We start from the raw sequence: 15846 nt of genomic DNA, 5'->3' as shown, positions 1-15846 counted from the left end.
CCCGCTGCTGAGGTATAGGACTCAGCACTTTGATGCTGGCCATTGAGCTGCTATCTTCAGAGAAGTGTAGCTTTGTATGTGTTTGACAATCTGTTATTGCTTCGATCCAGAACATGTTGATCTTCAAGGTCCATGCACAACTCCAACAGTTGAAGGACTCCTGACTCGCGAAGTGGGACACTCTAGCAGGGCTGTAAAAAAAGCGACAAGAAGCGAGGACATCAAACTTACCGGCAGTCACAAATCTCGGCACCAGCGCGGTCAAACATCAATCAATCTCCGGGATCCACAACCGATATTGAAAGTGCTCCTCACCTCATTCATGGCCCCATCCTATACCTCTCATGCAGCCATACTAGACCACAACAACGTCTTAACACCTCTGTCAAATTAGCGTGGCGCACAAACCCGATCTATAGACGCCTCGCGCCATTGGCACCAAGACCATCATGAGTGCTGACGGCATTCTCGCTACGGCCATGCCTGCTTTCGCTTCTGGGGTTCGGATTGCTCTGTGAAACAGTTACCTGCAGTGGTCAGTGCTGCAGTCTCAGACCAAATCTATCTAAATGCTTAGCCATGCCATTCGAAACGCCTTTTCCGTCGCCGGATATGTGCATCTTCTCCTCCATGCCAGCTGCAGCCTTTGACCTCGCAAACTCAACTTGAACGTTGCTCCTCGATGCACATCGTGTCGCTTCCTAATGCTAACTACCTTGTCGTTCAACGGTTCTGTCAGATGCTCCTTCATGCAGCTTCTCCGTCATTGATCAGTGATCTATTCCTGTGTTGTTACTGCTCGAAATATTTAGATCATCCATTTGTACTTCCTCTGCCACATTATTGAGCTGGACTTGTGGTCTCGTTGAATCGATATCATCAAACCAAGTGACCTCTTTAACTTCTCGAATCCACAAGGAGATCTGGACCGTAATGAGCAGCGCACGGGATCCAGCGTTCTGGCGACGCTTCTCAACAGCAGTCCGCCTTGATGAAGAGAAGGCCACCACACTTACCACTACCAGTACAACGTCTGACATGACAAGCTCTTCACGTCCTACGTTGAAACATTCGTAAGCGCGACACACAAGCCGTGAAACAGACTCTAACTTTGGTAGCGAAACATGGCTTGATCGACAGCATAAGAAACAGAAAAGAGCCTTTTGCTATGGCTGGACGATAGTCATTGTCGCCTTGCTCGTGATTCTGGGTATTGCAGTGGTATGCCTCTGGATCTTCAGGGTTGGCCCTTTCGACAACATGGGATGAACAAAATACAGAGCTTTTTTTTCCCAGCAGACCTAGAAACGCCATGTCAAAAACCAGCATCTAAGCTTGGACGATTGGACCTCTATGTGCACCCAATTTTCACGAGACCACGATCAGGTGACGATGACGCAACGACGACATGAAACCGAGTAGCTGAATGACACGAACAAGAAGAGACATCCTCCAGCCATATCCAAGGACAATACGAGATGGACGCGTCTACTGGGAAGGACCACGAGACCGGTGCTACAAATACGCAAGTGTCAAGGGACTGTGCCCGATCCTGGATGGATGCTCAATACTCAAGCACTATGACTGCTTACAAGACGTTGTGAAAGGCTTGATTGCTGTTTCACTGATGGGTGCTATCCAATACTCGCTCTTGACATGGGAATTGGCGGTCTTGATGCCAGAACGCCCAGACGTTCATGCACAAGCATACGGTCTTCTCATAAGACGTGTCTGTGTGATCAGCTGGCCATCAGAAGTCTTGCGAATGCAAAAGAGCAATTTAGACTTCGACTGATGCCACTGGAAGCAATCACGTTTCTTATCGATAATCGACGAACAGAACGTCGGCAGGTTCACGAAGAACTTGACATCTCACATATGCGGCCGCAATGGTCAGGCATCTCGTAATGCCTGAACTCAAGTGTTATCCCAGTGATACAGAGCTGTACCAAACACAATTTTATGACGCCTTCCGAGCAGGTCTACCAAATGTCGATGCCTCATCCTCGTGATCAGAAAAAGATCACAGCCAGCAACATCAGTTTGCGAAGTCCCTCAAGTTTCTCAAGCACTGAAAAACGTGAGCCCAGTAGACCAGATGTTCAACCTTGGAGCCATAACAATAATTAAACGTAGTGGAAATTGATGAACAGTTCGCGTTGGCCTATTTTCCTCGTTAGGCATAGTCTGACCTTGGCTTTACCCCAAATTCAATACAACTGCTTGTTTTTCTTCTCCTTATATTCTCGCCCAACAACCCCGTCCTCACTTTCTACCGTTCTCGTCGATTCACGACTCCAGGAGTCGATACGAGCTCGTTTCTAGCGGCAGCCTCGCGAAGTCAAAAGCTTGACGAAGCGTGACTGAGCTTTTATTCAGACAAGATTCTCCGTCATGTGGCTGCTCTAGCCTCGGTTCTTCCTTTTTCGAATGAAGAGGTCTTCCCATTTCACGTAACTAAAGCCTAGAACGACTCGTGCTCTTTACGATGGTTCCGAGTCAAGCACACTACAGACTGCCGTTACGATTGCTCTACGCCCTTATTTCGCGAGTCTCGTACCACAAGGCGACGATGCAGTGGGCCTCCGTGCGAATGTCACTCAAACATGGCAACTCCCACCATGTATACCAATTCCCTTCACTACTTTCTTCCTGTACTGTCCTCAGCTCGTCTTTGAGTCTTCGCCATACTATTGCAGTCACTCGTTTCGCGTGAGGTGTATACCTCGTTCACTCTTTTTGTCCTTCTTTCATTAATATGCACTTCACTAACCTTCCGAATGCGGCGCTGCTGCTTCTCAGTAACCTTGCATTGTGCGCCACGTCTGCCGAAGCTTACCAGGCTCTCGATGAGAACGTCACTACGACTGTGACAAGATTGCACTTTACTTGTCCTTGCGATGATTCTACCTGGACGACTATTGTTCCTGGCGCTTCACAATCTACCACATCCAGTTTGAGTCTCAAGGATGGTTTGCCAATCATCACTAGAACGGTTTACCCTGTCGAGGCCTCTGCCTCGTCATCCACCACGTCAAGCCAGGAGAGTAGTGGTAGCACGACCACGACTCAGACAAATGGAGCATCGTCCACAAGTCTACTACCTGACCACCCTGGTCCAAGCTCGACGACAACGACGACCATTTCTGCAGGCAGCACCACCACATCTCCTGTATACGGAGATCAGTCGACTACTTCGTCTTTAGACGGATCTCCTACTCAACCAACCACATCTGGGTCATCGTCTACTATGTCAGTCATATTGAGCACGCCTAGTTCATCTCAATCTACTACATCCAGCTCGTCCCTATCTCCCACGTCCAGCACAATTACAACGACTACTCAGACAAGCTCTTCAGAAGAACATCATGGCTTCTCTTCAACGACAACCCACAGTCGGGGATCCACACCAACTGGCAACCCTTTTAAAGTTCATGTCGAGGTTGCCAATGGCTTGAACAAGCGTTCGATTCATGCTCTTGCTATCGTCGGCGAAGAGGTATTCGTCACGGACGCATCTTCTGCCTCGAATTTCTATCTTGCGGCAAATGGTTCTGTAACGACCAAAGATGACAGTAGGCTCGGCGTTCGTGCTGTTACTGGACTACAACCAGTCAAGACTGCACATAGACAAGCAGCTCTCGCTCGTATTGCCTCTCTTAGTGGTGGAAAGCTCTTCATTGACTCATCTGCCACCTTTTGCGTCCAGAATAGAGTCGAGCTTAAAGTTGCTTTTGGCAACGTAGGGCCAAGTTGTGTGGCTGCAACACTGACAGCACATTTCACCAATAATAGCACAAGCGTTGTGGTAGGTGCAACGAATTCGACATCGAGTACTTCAGTCGTAGCTGGCACAACAAACACAACATCGACCACGTCAGTCGCGCGAACAACGACATCGACCACTTCGTCTACCTTACCTGCACTGACGACAACCTCTGCTATAACAACTGCAGCCCCTTTCACAAACACTACATCAACGACTTCTTCTACCTCAGCTCTGCTAACGACAACCTCTACTACGACAGTTGCAGGACCATTTACGAATACTACGTCGCAATTGATGACTACCACAATGACCACTACTAGTGTTTTGTCGTCAAGCAACAGCTCCACTACCAGTGTTGCACCAGCAGACCCAACTCCACTTCCTCAAGGCAATTCTACCGCACCTGAGAAGGGTACGGACCAGGGATCCAACAGCGGCTCTGCCGGTCACGAGACAAATTCCACGGCGCCCCAAACCGGTTCTGAAACTTCTCATGGCGGTGCGTCTGGTTTCAACTCGACGGATGGAGGGTCCTTCCAGGGAGCAGGCAATAACACAGGGCCATTGGGCTCACCGCAGGGCGGCACATCAGATGGGGCTGACTTCCCTCCAAATTTCGACCGCCCGATTCCTGACACGAACCCAAACGGTCCCGCTGCCAACTTTCCTCGACCCATTGGTGGTGGAATCTTCACCATCCCGTCGTTGTCGGGTATTCCTGGCGGTAGCCCAGCGACATCATCGTCATCAACACCGGCGACCATTGCAACAGCGACTACCGATTCATCGACATCGACCACAAGCGGGATTTCTTCGACTACAACCACGGACGTCTCTTCGACTGAATCAAGTACGACAGAAGCACCATCGACAACGGAAGCCGCCGTTGTTGAAACTACATCGTCAAGTGAGGTTATTACCACCACAAGCACTGACGCTTCGACAGCGTCTCCTGGTGCTACCACACCTGGCGAGGGCAGCGGTAGACCAGTCGACAACGCCTCTGGTGGGAGTGCAGGCGTACCAAACGGCAGCGGATTCGGTGGCGATTCATCAAGCCCCTCGTCAGGTCTTCCTTACAGCGGCACCAATAACAACAACGGCTTTGGTGCCGGTAGTAGCGGCGGCAATGGTAATAATTTTGGCATTGGTACTGGTGGCAGCAGCAGCGGCAGCGGCAACGGCTTTGGCTTCGGTACAGGCAGTGACAGCGGAAACGGTTTCTTCGGCCAAGGTTCAGGCCCAGTCGCGGGATCATCTCCTTCCACACAAGCAGCTTCGACAACCAGCCTGGAATCAGGCAATACTTTGGAGACACCAGCTGCTGCTAGTGCCACAGAAGCAAGCACTACCACCACGTCCGATGCAGTCAGCACCACAACTACTGTTGAACCAAGCACTACCACAACCACGGAAGAGACTACTACGCAAACGACAACGACTGTAGAAACGTCGACCACCACTCAAGATGCCATCACAACCACCACTACCACCACCACCTCAACCACCAGCACTCCTCCAGCATCAACAACCACATCCGCATCCCGCAACGATTCCTCCAACGGCACAAACAACGCATTCCCAGCCCAACCAGCTCAGCAAAACGGCGGTGGCGGCTTCGCTATCCCTGCTCCCGCTCAGCCAGCAGCAACGACCACACGTGCTTTCGCAGTAGGAGTGGGAGTCGGTGGCGGTTTCGATACAGGTGCACGAGCTACGAATACGCCTGGTGTCAATTTTGTGGATTTTAGTAGTCCTAGGAACTAGTATCAGGGCTCGGTTAAGGGTTAGGGTTGTGTATGAGTTAGTGCGATTATATAATCTATGGAAGCTGTCTTGGGGGTTCAGTCGATAGTGCAACTGAGGCAAGATCATGAGACTAGATGTATCTCCAGAAGAGCGAGTTCTATACGTATCGACTGGATCTCCTGGTCATATTTCTAGTGAAAGACTAGTTCTCTATTGCTAAATGATGCTTCATCTGTTCAATAAAATGCTAGGCGGCACGCTCACTAATATGGACGTGATAGTGACTCCTTAACTCCAGATACAAGTCAGAGTTGGCATCATCCACTTCTATGACGAAATGAAGACTTTGGTTGAAGTACGCCAACCTTGATCGTCTTATCGCAGGAACATCAACACGGTACCGTTTGCGGCTGACAACACAGCAGTTTCGTAGGATGCGTATGACAATCTAGCACGGCTCAGAATAACACGATTGTGCCATTATCGAATCGTGGATCGCATCCAGAACGGAACGGGATTGCCAGGGAAGGCCCTGTTGGCTGTTCACTTGATGAGCTCCCTAAGCTCGGTTCAGGTGAACAACGAAGACGACCTTGCTGCCAGCCACGTGCTCAAGATAGGCATATAGCTCATCGTCGCCATCGACGGGAAACTCCATCATTCCTCCGCCTGGAGCCTTAGTCACACCCTGAAGTTTTGCAATGATTGAATCGGGCCACTTTGACAGAATTGCTTGTTCCAATTCTGTGTAGGTACGCATGGCTAATGTGGTCAGAAACATTTTGTCCTTGGCATGAATATCTGAATCAGTATGAGGCCTAACGTAGACTGCAATCGGTGGTAAGGCGGAGACGATATCATGGCCTTCGTCTTGCACTACAGACTGGTCTGCATGCTGCTCAAGAGGCTGTAGCAGTGAAGGATCGATCTGCATGTCGAGCTCGAAGTTTCCAGGTGGGGCAGCAGGAAGAGGAGGCGCAACAGATGGACTAGGAATTCGCTTCTTAGCAGGAGTTGTCACCGGGATCGAGGTTCCATCGTCACGTTTCTGAGCATCTCGCAGTCTCTTCATCACATCCCGACAAAGAACCTCAAGAGCCTTTTTCTTTTTCGCCAAGATGCCCAGGTCTTGGTCTTCCCTCATGATCTCTTGCAGCATCGGTGTGGACTGGATCCATTGCTCTTTTAAGTCGTTCCAATGGTCCGGACCAGTTTCGAGCTTGCTGGTGAAATGATCGTTCTGTAGAATACGGTAGAAGGAGTCTCGTATCTGGCGGCTTTGCTCTGGGTTGATTGTGAGAATATTCTTGGCATCGACTATGGTCATACGTGTCTCGACCGTACGCATTCTCTTGGTCACGTCTGTACAAATAACGTCCAAAGCGAGTTCCTTTCCGGGCCGATCTATTGGGTCTGCAAAGACGGCGTTGAGATGTGCGTTCTCTTCGATCAGTCTTCTCTTAGCGGCAGCCCATTTATCAGTACCAGCCAGAGTTTTCTTGATGATGTTCTCGTCCTCACAGATGCGCTGGAAATCCATCCTTGCTTCTTTGTAAACTTCAGGAATCATGGAGAGGTTCTGCATGCTCTCACCAAGAGTGAGCTCGGATGGGAAACGAGGAGGACCGGGAGGATCAGCAGGAATGCCGGCATAGTCTCTAGTCCTGCGACGTCTCTTCTTTGCCGCCCATCTTTCATCGCTCTCAGCCTGCATCTTCTCGTGGCGCTCCTTTCGTTTCTTGACAACTTCCTCAGGGACTTCTTCAGTGACTGCTGGTATGACAGTCGTGTCGTCCTTTGACACGGCATCTCCCTGGAGCTCTGCAGCTGCTGCAAGCAGCTCGTTTTCGAATGCGACTTCCGCAGGGGTAGCCTTCTGGCCGTTGGGAATACGTAGAAGCCATCGGTTCTTGGCTCGAACGCGCATCAATTCGCGCTCCTTGATCTGAAAGCCTTCCTCGTTCAAGGTGCGCAGCATGTCGCGTTGTGAGTAGTTCTGCTCCCATAGCTCTTTGACGCGAGTGACCAGGTCGACATTTCGATGGGCAGGGTTCTGCTTCGAAGGGAAGTTCCAGCGCTTGAACTGGGTTTGGAATGCGCGCTTCGAGGGTGCAAACTGGTGAGTTTCTTTCATGTGCTGCATAATATCCTCGAGAGACTTTGACATGTTAGCAAGGGCTGGTCGGAGTTGAAGTTGTCTTACCTTGCGCTCCGTGATATACAGGCGGTAGCATTCATCCTTGAAGTTGTCCCACTCGTAAACCTATTGTGGTCAGACATATTGGTCTTGAGCATTGCAAGCAAAAGTCTCACCATCGTAAGAAAGTAATGCGCTTTTGGAGTGAATGATCTCAATTACCGGTACGGTGAGCCAAAAAGACGCGCTGTTCAAAGAGGTCGAGGGTGAGAGTGGAAGTGAGGTGCCGTAGCTTTTCTCTACGGAAGACACTCTTGGCGCTAATTCGATTACGGACGATTCGGTGAATTGGCAGGAACGTGGCCGCACCTGCCTGTACCAAATCTCACGTGCCTGTCCTTCCTGTGCAACAAACGAACTCATATACAAATTTCGCATCCATTGAAACATACAAACAGACTATCCGAAGCTGTCTTCGTGTCTTGCTATATCGAGTAGCTCTGTATTTGTACTAGCTCCTTCTTGCAGCTCAGCCAACATCGAGTCCGCTGTTAAGCTGCTGCGATGGAATCGTGCTCTTCCGTCCTCATATTCCAAGATGTGCTGATTACATATCCATGTTTCGCAGATTGACGCTGAAGATAGCATGCAGTCTCTGCTGTCGGTCGTTCACGCCACAACTCCACTACCAATGATCGACCGATCATAGCTTAGACTGCTTCTTGTCCTTCAGTGCACCTCTGTCCTTCTCGGTTGGTTCGTTGTTCGACTTCTCTGCCTTCAGCGAGACAGGGTCCCCAAGTTCAGTAGGATTCTTGTCCTGCGTGGCGTTGGTGTCCTTGCCAGCTGATTCGGCTCCCTTCTCGCTATCTGCCGGTTGGCGGCTGCTCTGCTCGGCCTTGAGTGATACTGGATCTCCAAGCGAGCTGGACTCGCCAGAGTCGAGCTTTCGCTGGGCCTTCTCTTTTAGTGTTTCGCCCATGTTGAGGATACTGTAAGGTGTGAGAAACAGACGGAGGACGATTTAGCAGTGTTGAAAGTATGCTCTTGTGAACAAAGGAAGGTGCTACCCTGTAAACATAAGCATCGAGGTCGCACATGCTCAAGCCGCGGCCTCGGTGCGTGCCTCAGGACCTCTGACGTCTTTCATTTTTCGAACTCGATCGATCGTGGTAGGTTACCCCAGCTCATCGGGGCTTTATACAAGTTGACGACGACAAGCATTGCTGAAGGATGACCTCAAGTAACGTTCAGTCGCACTACACCATGATCCTTGGTCAAGGACTCAAACATATACGCGTTACCTCGAGCTACTGGTGACAGCCTTCCTGATAGCAACAGCATGATACTCGAAGTTCGGCCATAAATTGATTGGTCTTCCCCGCACAAAATGTTTCCGATCGTTACTGGTCACGCAATGGCCTGACCATTTCGACATGGAAGAGATGAACATAAAATACATATCAAATTGACTCGCGTCGCAAACCTGTCAAGCCAGAAGTGAAACTCACAGTGATTTTGACGCACGCAGCTAACATGTCTTTTGACTCAATTCCCATCCTGGATCTCTCGCTTGCCCAAAACTCATCGACTAAACCAGCCTTTCTCAAAGACTTGAGGCATGCTCTCCTCGAGGTTGGCTTTCTTTACATCAGAAATGCACCTGGAATATCCGATGAACTGGTGCAAAAAGTTATCACGCTTGGCAAACAATTCTTTGAGCTTCCCGAAGACAAGAAACTCGAATGCGAAATGAAGAATGCAAAATCTTTCCTTGGCTACAACAAACTTGGTATGGAAGTCACGAGGTTCAAGACTGATTGGCGCGAACAGATAGATCTGTCTACGCCACATGCCGTACCTGGACCGGACGAGCCATTGTACAGAAATCTTCTTGCTCCTAACTTATGGCCAGACGAATCAGCACTCCCAGAATTCAGACAGACCTATGAGGAATATATGACTAAAATGGGCCGAATGTCAATGTGGTTCACAAGTCTAATCGCCGAAGCAGTTGGACTGCCGAGCGATGCATTCGACCAATTCTTTGATGGAGACGCACAGCAGCATAAGTTGAAGATTGTTAAGTATCCAGACCTCGCGGAATTAGGAGTCGAGGGCGAGGCACAAGGCGTAGGACCACATAAAGATAGCATGCTGTCGAGTTATCTATTGCAAGCCTCGCACCATCGCGGGTTACAAGTCCAGAATGGAGATGGTCAATGGGTCGATTGTCCGCCCATCGATGGCACGTTTGTCGTCGCTGTAGGACAGGGAATGGAGGCGTTGACTCAAGGTGTTTGCCAAAGCACTACCCATCGAGTCCAGAGTCCACAAAGAGGCTCAGGTGCTCGATACAGTATTCCTTTCTTCCAGGGCGTGAGCTATGACGCGACATTCGAGAGTATGGAGGTTCCTCAGGAGGTTAAGAAGCTGAGAGAGGATGTTCTCGCAAGAAGAGGTGGAAGGCTGGACGACATCGAGTTTACTTTCGTGAAAGGCATGTGGAAAAGTCTTGGTGAAGCAACGTTAATGAACAGAATCAAATCACATCCCGATGTGAGCGAAATTTGGGTAAGCCGAACCATTCGTGTCCATACTGCTTATGCTGACCACAGTAGTATCCGGATCTATTAGCGAAAATTCGCGCTCAACAAGCTGCAGCAACTGCTGCCTGACGTGTTTCTAGTAGAGCCACTCTTGAGCATGTGATCAACCTTGAAATGTAATCAAGCTTAACTATTCTGCTTTTTCCCACTCTTATTGTGCGTATTCTCAGAACTGCAAGCGTGCATGCGTGGTATGACTTTTCCTGCGTCTACACTTGTAAACCATTCAGTCCTGTTGGATTCTTCTTCTCTTCCTTTCCCTGGTTTGCGTGTTGCTTTCTGGCGCTTCAGACGCGACGAGGTCGTCCACAGCCTGGCTCAAAGCCGCCTGGCCTACGACTTCCCGAGATCCACGCCCAACAACTGCCCCGTCAGCATTGACCAAACTCGCCGGTCTAGGAGCAACGAGAGAGTGACGAGCCGGACCAGCTCTCGTGCCAGGAGAGATCTGGCTCCTAGAGTGATTGCTAGCCACAGAACGGCTACCCTGATATCTTGCCGGATCAAACGGCTGCAGCGTCTGCAGGCTCGTCATGCGACCCTCCGATATACTCAACAGCCGGACATGCCATCGCAGCTGGCCCCGCGAATCCTTTCGAAGCCCGATGATGGTTTCCCGCCGCCTCATTTTGGAAGAAGGTTTTGTGCCATGCGTGGTCGCCATCCTTCTCTGTTTATCAGTCAATTTCCTCTCGTCGATAGGGATTGTCATTCCGTGATTTGCCCTGATATCATCAAGAAAGACTTGCGCGTCGCTCGTAGGTTTGCCGTCGTAGTCGTGGAGTATTCCGTTGCTGATTGTGTCGAGCATTTGTCCCTCCTGCTGCACAAAGCAGACAAAGTTGCCGTAGAACATGTCTGCTGGGAGATGAAGTCTGGGATCGATGGGAGGGATGGGCTCCATGGTAGCTTGTTGGCGGAAAAGGAATTGTTGGTCGCCTAGTGGAGCGAAGCCTGTGTTGTGGCAGACTCGATATCGTTGCTGGAGGAGTGCGGCGCTTTGACGGCGTCGAGGTAGTCGACGTAGTGAAAGGGCCAGGAGAACTCCACGGATAATGGTCTGGTAAGCTCGAGGTAGGCTTCAGGTTCGGGTTCGTACGAACCCCGGATGTACAAGGACCTGTCTGTTGGATCTGGAAGTGGTTCGGCTTCGTACAATTTCTTGCTTCTTGGTTTGATATGCATGGAAGTCGTGCGTAGACGAGTATATTCGTAGTCGCGAGTTCTCTGGTCGAATATAGGAAGCGTGATCATAGAGCTCCTGAAGACAGCAACGATTACGGCAAGCCGTATCCTGGGCACGATGCTGATGTCCTCTACCCAAGGTATGTGATTAGGATCTGGAGCATGATTAGACGGCACGATTGGTTCTACATGTGGTACTCTGATAATTGTGCCGCGTTTCCAGGCACGTGGATCTGTCTTTCCATATTTGAGGTGCGGTCTGAGTAGAGCCTTCTCTGTCGCGGACCTCTCCAGGTGTTGCACTATCGGATACGAGGTCATTGTGTCGATGCTTGTTGGTGTGGTATTCAACACAACGGGTATCCTCTGATTTCTAGCAAGACGTGTAGACGTCGAGATATCATGATCGATGAAACAGTCGTTGATCCCAATCGTGTAGAAGCCATATCCGGCGACCTGCTTTGTCAGAGCTCAAGGCTTACTCAGAAATAATTCTTGCTGAGGGTTTGAGAGAAGCAGAGCACACGTGACAAAGAGAAACAATGCTCGACGCCTTACCTTCTTCGTGAAGTCGATCACAATGCGTGATATATGCGAACAGCAGAGAGATGGGCTGATTTTCCTTCCTACGAGTTCTTGAATTCGGACGTGACGATTTTGTTGTAGTCGCCGAGTATCTCATATATGGTCAGCTTGGGAAAATGCATCTGCTCGAGGCCCAACTTGAGAACAGATGTAGCCAAGTCTGCTCAACTGGTCGGAGTTGTTAGTGTGGTTCTTATCAAGTCCTCGCCGTCGAAATATCGATGGTCTGTAGCCAGACTTCCGATGGGCCAGAGTTGCTCAGCAGGGCAGACTGGGCAGAACATTGTGGTTGCTCCGAGTACGCGCGACTGTTCTTCGTTTCGTACTTCATTGTTTGCTTTCGTCGCCTGTCCTTGCGTTCCTGCTAAGGTGCTCCGTACACTACATTGGACCATGCCATTAGTGTCACTTGGGCCAGAGCATGTCAACCAAGTGGCTCATTCTGGCGATGGCACACGCCAGATAGGCGTCAGCTGGTGATTCGTAGACCCTCGGTTGAAGGCGCGAACGCTACAGGTGCATTTTCGGCACTTTGGAGTGCATATACGAGGAAGACAATGTGAGAATAGCTGAAGATGGATGGGGGTGATCATAGTTGGTGCCGAGTGCGACACCATTCTTGAGGAAAGGCTTGCACGTAATCGAAGAAGATGCTGGTTGAGCGCAGTAAGAAATTGAGTAAAGCGGCTACTCTAACCAGTCCTGGACATCCACAATATCAAATACAGATTTTTATTCTGGACTTCCGAGCATACCTGAACACTGATCTCTCGACAGATCTTGATGAAGCAGTGACAGTGCGGCCCCGTACTTGAGCTCGATCGTCATATCGACTCCTTGAAAGTCTCGCTTAGTCTTCTCCTGCTCTATGGCCTTAGTGCTTTTCTTCTTCATCAGTCTCCTCATCCGGGTACCAGTATAGATTGGTCCAATCAGAACATCTCGCTTGAAACCTCGTAAGTCAGCAACTGCCAGGTCCGATGGGTGTTGGCAAAGAGCTTCATCCAGATCGTCACTTTTCCACATAGAAAGACCATCCTCGATAACCTGCAGCAATGGAAAAAACGAACCGAATCTCCAAACCTCGATCAAGTCTTTCACACTGCTTTCACACCTCTTCTGGTTGACGTATGTCCATCGCTGCATATCCCGGGCCTTGTCAAGGTGGTTTCGAGCAAGTTCGAGCTCAGTCTTGCTGCCATGGTCCTGCTCGACGCTTGTCAAATGGCCCATGAACGTGTCTTTTGTGGCGGCAAGGCTCGCTCTCCCTAATGCCAGTGCGAGCAATGCTCGTGCTTGTACGAGACTCACCCACAAAGCTGGCTTGGCTCTACTGCATATGCAATCGTAATCAGTTTCTTTCGTTATGTACTGCTTGCCTTTTGCCTTCCCATCTGCTATCTTCTTCTTCAAAATTTCGTCGGCCTTGTCGCAGACTTCGCCATATCCGTGTTCTGGCCCCCCACATACACGGGGATCGTCCTTCAAAGCTAGCCAGTTAATATCAAACCAAGCGATGGCGGCTGCTAGGCCGTGTCGTGTCGAAGGGTTCTGAAGCAGGTCATGGCCGTGCACAGTGGAAGTGTTGTCGTTGCGGAGCAGAAAGTTTGTGAAGAGAGTGAAAATTTGGACGATGGTTGCAGCAAGCATACCGAGCAGTATTCTCTTCTGGTTTATACTCGGCAATTTGTCGAGTACAGTCATCACTGCATCGTCCTTGCCTGCTTGAAGAAGACTGGCGGCCTCGGGCAAGGTCTCTCTGAACGTGACGAGGGCTAATTCGAGCGGATTTTCGATAGGAATGTTATCGTCCTTGAACTGGTCATCCACATCGTCTACAGACCTTTCCAGCTGCCGCGAGATGGCTCGAGCTCGATCTGCTTGCGAAATTGCTCCTCGAGCAGCTCTTACTTGATCCATCCTCCTCTCACGATACCTTGATCTATGCTTGTCCACAGATTCCATCGTTTCTATAAAGTCCTGATTCTCATAGTCCTCGTCTACCTCTTGGGTTGGATGTTTCTTGAGCATTTCCAGGATCTTGTCTTTGGGCGCATCCTTGTTCCACATTGTTGCGAACAATTCTGCCAATTCTTCTGCCTCTGCTGAGATGGCGAGCGCTGGCAAGTCAACTGGAAGGTCACCTTCTGGGCAAACATCGGTGTCATTGTTCTCTGTGGAAGTCTCCATTCTCGATGGCAATAGTTGTTACCTTTCAACGTGCAGAGATACTTTTTAGAATGCGAGAGCAGCAATTATGAAACGTTTCAGACGTGAGAAGCTCGTCCTCGAGCTTGCAAGCATGCGGCGCAGAGGAGGCTTTCTTCCGTTTGAAAGACACTTCCTGGGGAAGCACTTTGTAAAGAGAGTGGCTCATTGTTTTTGCCTTGTGTTCACCGACGTGAAATTGGTTCAATGCCCTTCGCTGATCTCTTGTGACATTGTCTGACCACCTGTTCCACCTTCTGATTGAATGTGATAGTACCATGTTGTTCATACACCCAGGTCACTGATGGAAAGCCAACCACAACAATGTCCTAACAACGGTATCGCTCAGGGTTCGTGGAACATATTGAGGACGGGTGTAAGAGCAATGTCAGATAGTAAGGAAAGTGTTAACAAGAGCTGGTCCGTAAGAACTATCTGCCAAACAATCAAGCTGATATATGCATCCATATCTGAAAAAGATGTAATCCGAACCGCACCGACTAACGTTGTTTCGCCAGGAAGGTTGATTGCATGCTCGGAGTCTCCTTCGATAATTTATCAGAATCTTACCATGTGAAACAATTACACTGCCGCTCCATAATCAGTGTCGCAGACGTATAGCCCAAAGCAACTGTTTCCGTCGATTCGCCCGCTCTTGTTGTGCACTCCATAATACTCACATTTTTCCATTCAAGTGTCTAGGTACTGTCTGTAGAACTCGATCGCTGTCAGTTCATGATAAATCCGTCAAGTATGCGGTTCAGTTCAAATTTCTCGATCTGTTCATCCGTGTTGCGTGTCCCTTTAATCAGCATTTGTACACATACATCCCCGTGTAAAGTTCCTCTCCCAATGCTTGAAGCAACATCAGATCCTATGTTTGCAGTGCATGGTCAGATGGCGAAAACCGGAGAAACGTACAGCAAACCTGTGCGGTCATGCCGTAAGAAGTTAATCCACACGAGTCGATATCAAATATCTCACGCAATGCAATTCTCATTGCGACAGCCCGGTGAGCTCTACATCGTTGTCAACAGCGTATGCAATCCTTTCACAAAATCACCGATTCTCCTGTCGTCCTCGGGCTCTAGATGCAATGTCGCGGTCCAGCATTTCGAGCAGGAGCAGGAGGAGGGACTTCCGCTCAGCCCATTTGTACCTGCCACGTCGAAATCCGTAAAGGCGTCCGCCTTCGGAATACTCCTAACAATGCTGTTGCAAGGTTTCTTGCCATCGTTGACTAAGGTCTTTCGCTCATATGTGCATTACAGTGGTTCTCGCTCACCTTATTAGGACAGCAGGATCAATTGACCCGCCAGGCGAAACATTCAAAAAGACTGGCTGAGATGATCACAACGATATATCAAGCTGCACTGCGGAACACAAGAATTGCCTTGTTACGGCCCTATAGTCACTTATGCCGAAGCTGAATTGACAACTGATGCCGGACTCGAAAACCATCAGTTGCGGACTCCTTGCAGCTTTCTGCCCCAGTCCGCCCGTCTGTGCAACCCAAAAACAGTGAGAGTCCTATCACGTGTCCATGGTGCTCCGAGAACCAGCTTCTTGTGGTCTAGTCAGGGACTGCCGAAGCTTCTATTTCC

General features: G+C 49.8%; 6 protein-coding genes across 6 annotated transcripts; 2 read left to right on the top strand and 4 right to left on the bottom strand.

Moving 5' to 3' along the window:
• Window positions 1-2758: 2758 nt before the first annotated feature.
• LTR64_007021 (uncharacterized protein) lies at window positions 2759-5536 on the top strand (the record flags this gene model as incomplete). The annotated part of the gene is made up of 2 exons (XM_064901346.1): window positions 2759-3575; window positions 4035-5536. 2 exons carry the CDS (start codon window positions 2759-2761, stop codon window positions 5534-5536), a joined length of 2319 nt encoding a protein of 772 aa, XP_064752422.1.
• Window positions 5537-6077: 541 nt separating this feature from the next.
• LTR64_007020 (uncharacterized protein) lies at window positions 6078-7834 on the bottom strand (the record flags this gene model as incomplete). The annotated part of the gene is made up of 3 exons (XM_064901345.1): window positions 6078-7676; window positions 7722-7781; window positions 7832-7834. 3 exons carry the CDS (start codon window positions 7832-7834, stop codon window positions 6078-6080), a joined length of 1662 nt encoding a protein of 553 aa, XP_064752421.1.
• Window positions 7835-8358: 524 nt separating this feature from the next.
• LTR64_007019 (uncharacterized protein) lies at window positions 8359-8637 on the bottom strand (the record flags this gene model as incomplete). Its single annotated transcript, XM_064901344.1, has 1 exon — window positions 8359-8637. One exon carries the CDS (start codon window positions 8635-8637, stop codon window positions 8359-8361), a length of 279 nt encoding a protein of 92 aa, XP_064752420.1.
• A 554-nt stretch (window positions 8638-9191) lies between these two features.
• Window positions 9192-10333, top strand: LTR64_007018 (uncharacterized protein; the record flags this gene model as incomplete). Its single annotated transcript, XM_064901343.1, has 2 exons — window positions 9192-10229; window positions 10277-10333. 2 exons carry the CDS (start codon window positions 9192-9194, stop codon window positions 10331-10333), a joined length of 1095 nt encoding a protein of 364 aa, XP_064752419.1.
• An 870-nt stretch (window positions 10334-11203) lies between these two features.
• On the bottom strand, window positions 11204-11770 carry LTR64_007017 (uncharacterized protein; the record flags this gene model as incomplete). The annotated part of the gene is made up of 1 exon (XM_064901342.1): window positions 11204-11770. The coding sequence occupies one exon, from the start codon at window positions 11768-11770 to the stop codon at window positions 11204-11206; it is 567 nt and encodes a 188-aa protein (XP_064752418.1).
• Window positions 11771-12766: 996 nt separating this feature from the next.
• On the bottom strand, window positions 12767-14224 carry LTR64_007016 (uncharacterized protein; the record flags this gene model as incomplete). The annotated part of the gene is made up of 1 exon (XM_064901341.1): window positions 12767-14224. One exon carries the CDS (start codon window positions 14222-14224, stop codon window positions 12767-12769), a length of 1458 nt encoding a protein of 485 aa, XP_064752417.1.
• Window positions 14225-15846: the final 1622 nt, after the last annotated feature.

This window comes from Lithohypha guttulata (assembly GCF_036872675.1).
Source record: "Lithohypha guttulata strain CCFEE 5908 chromosome Unknown scaffold_5, whole genome shotgun sequence".
Taxonomy (NCBI): domain Eukaryota; kingdom Fungi; phylum Ascomycota; class Eurotiomycetes; order Chaetothyriales; family Trichomeriaceae; genus Lithohypha; species Lithohypha guttulata.
Note: the sequence above shows the minus strand (reverse complement) of the source record. Positions and strands in the feature narration are given on the sequence as shown.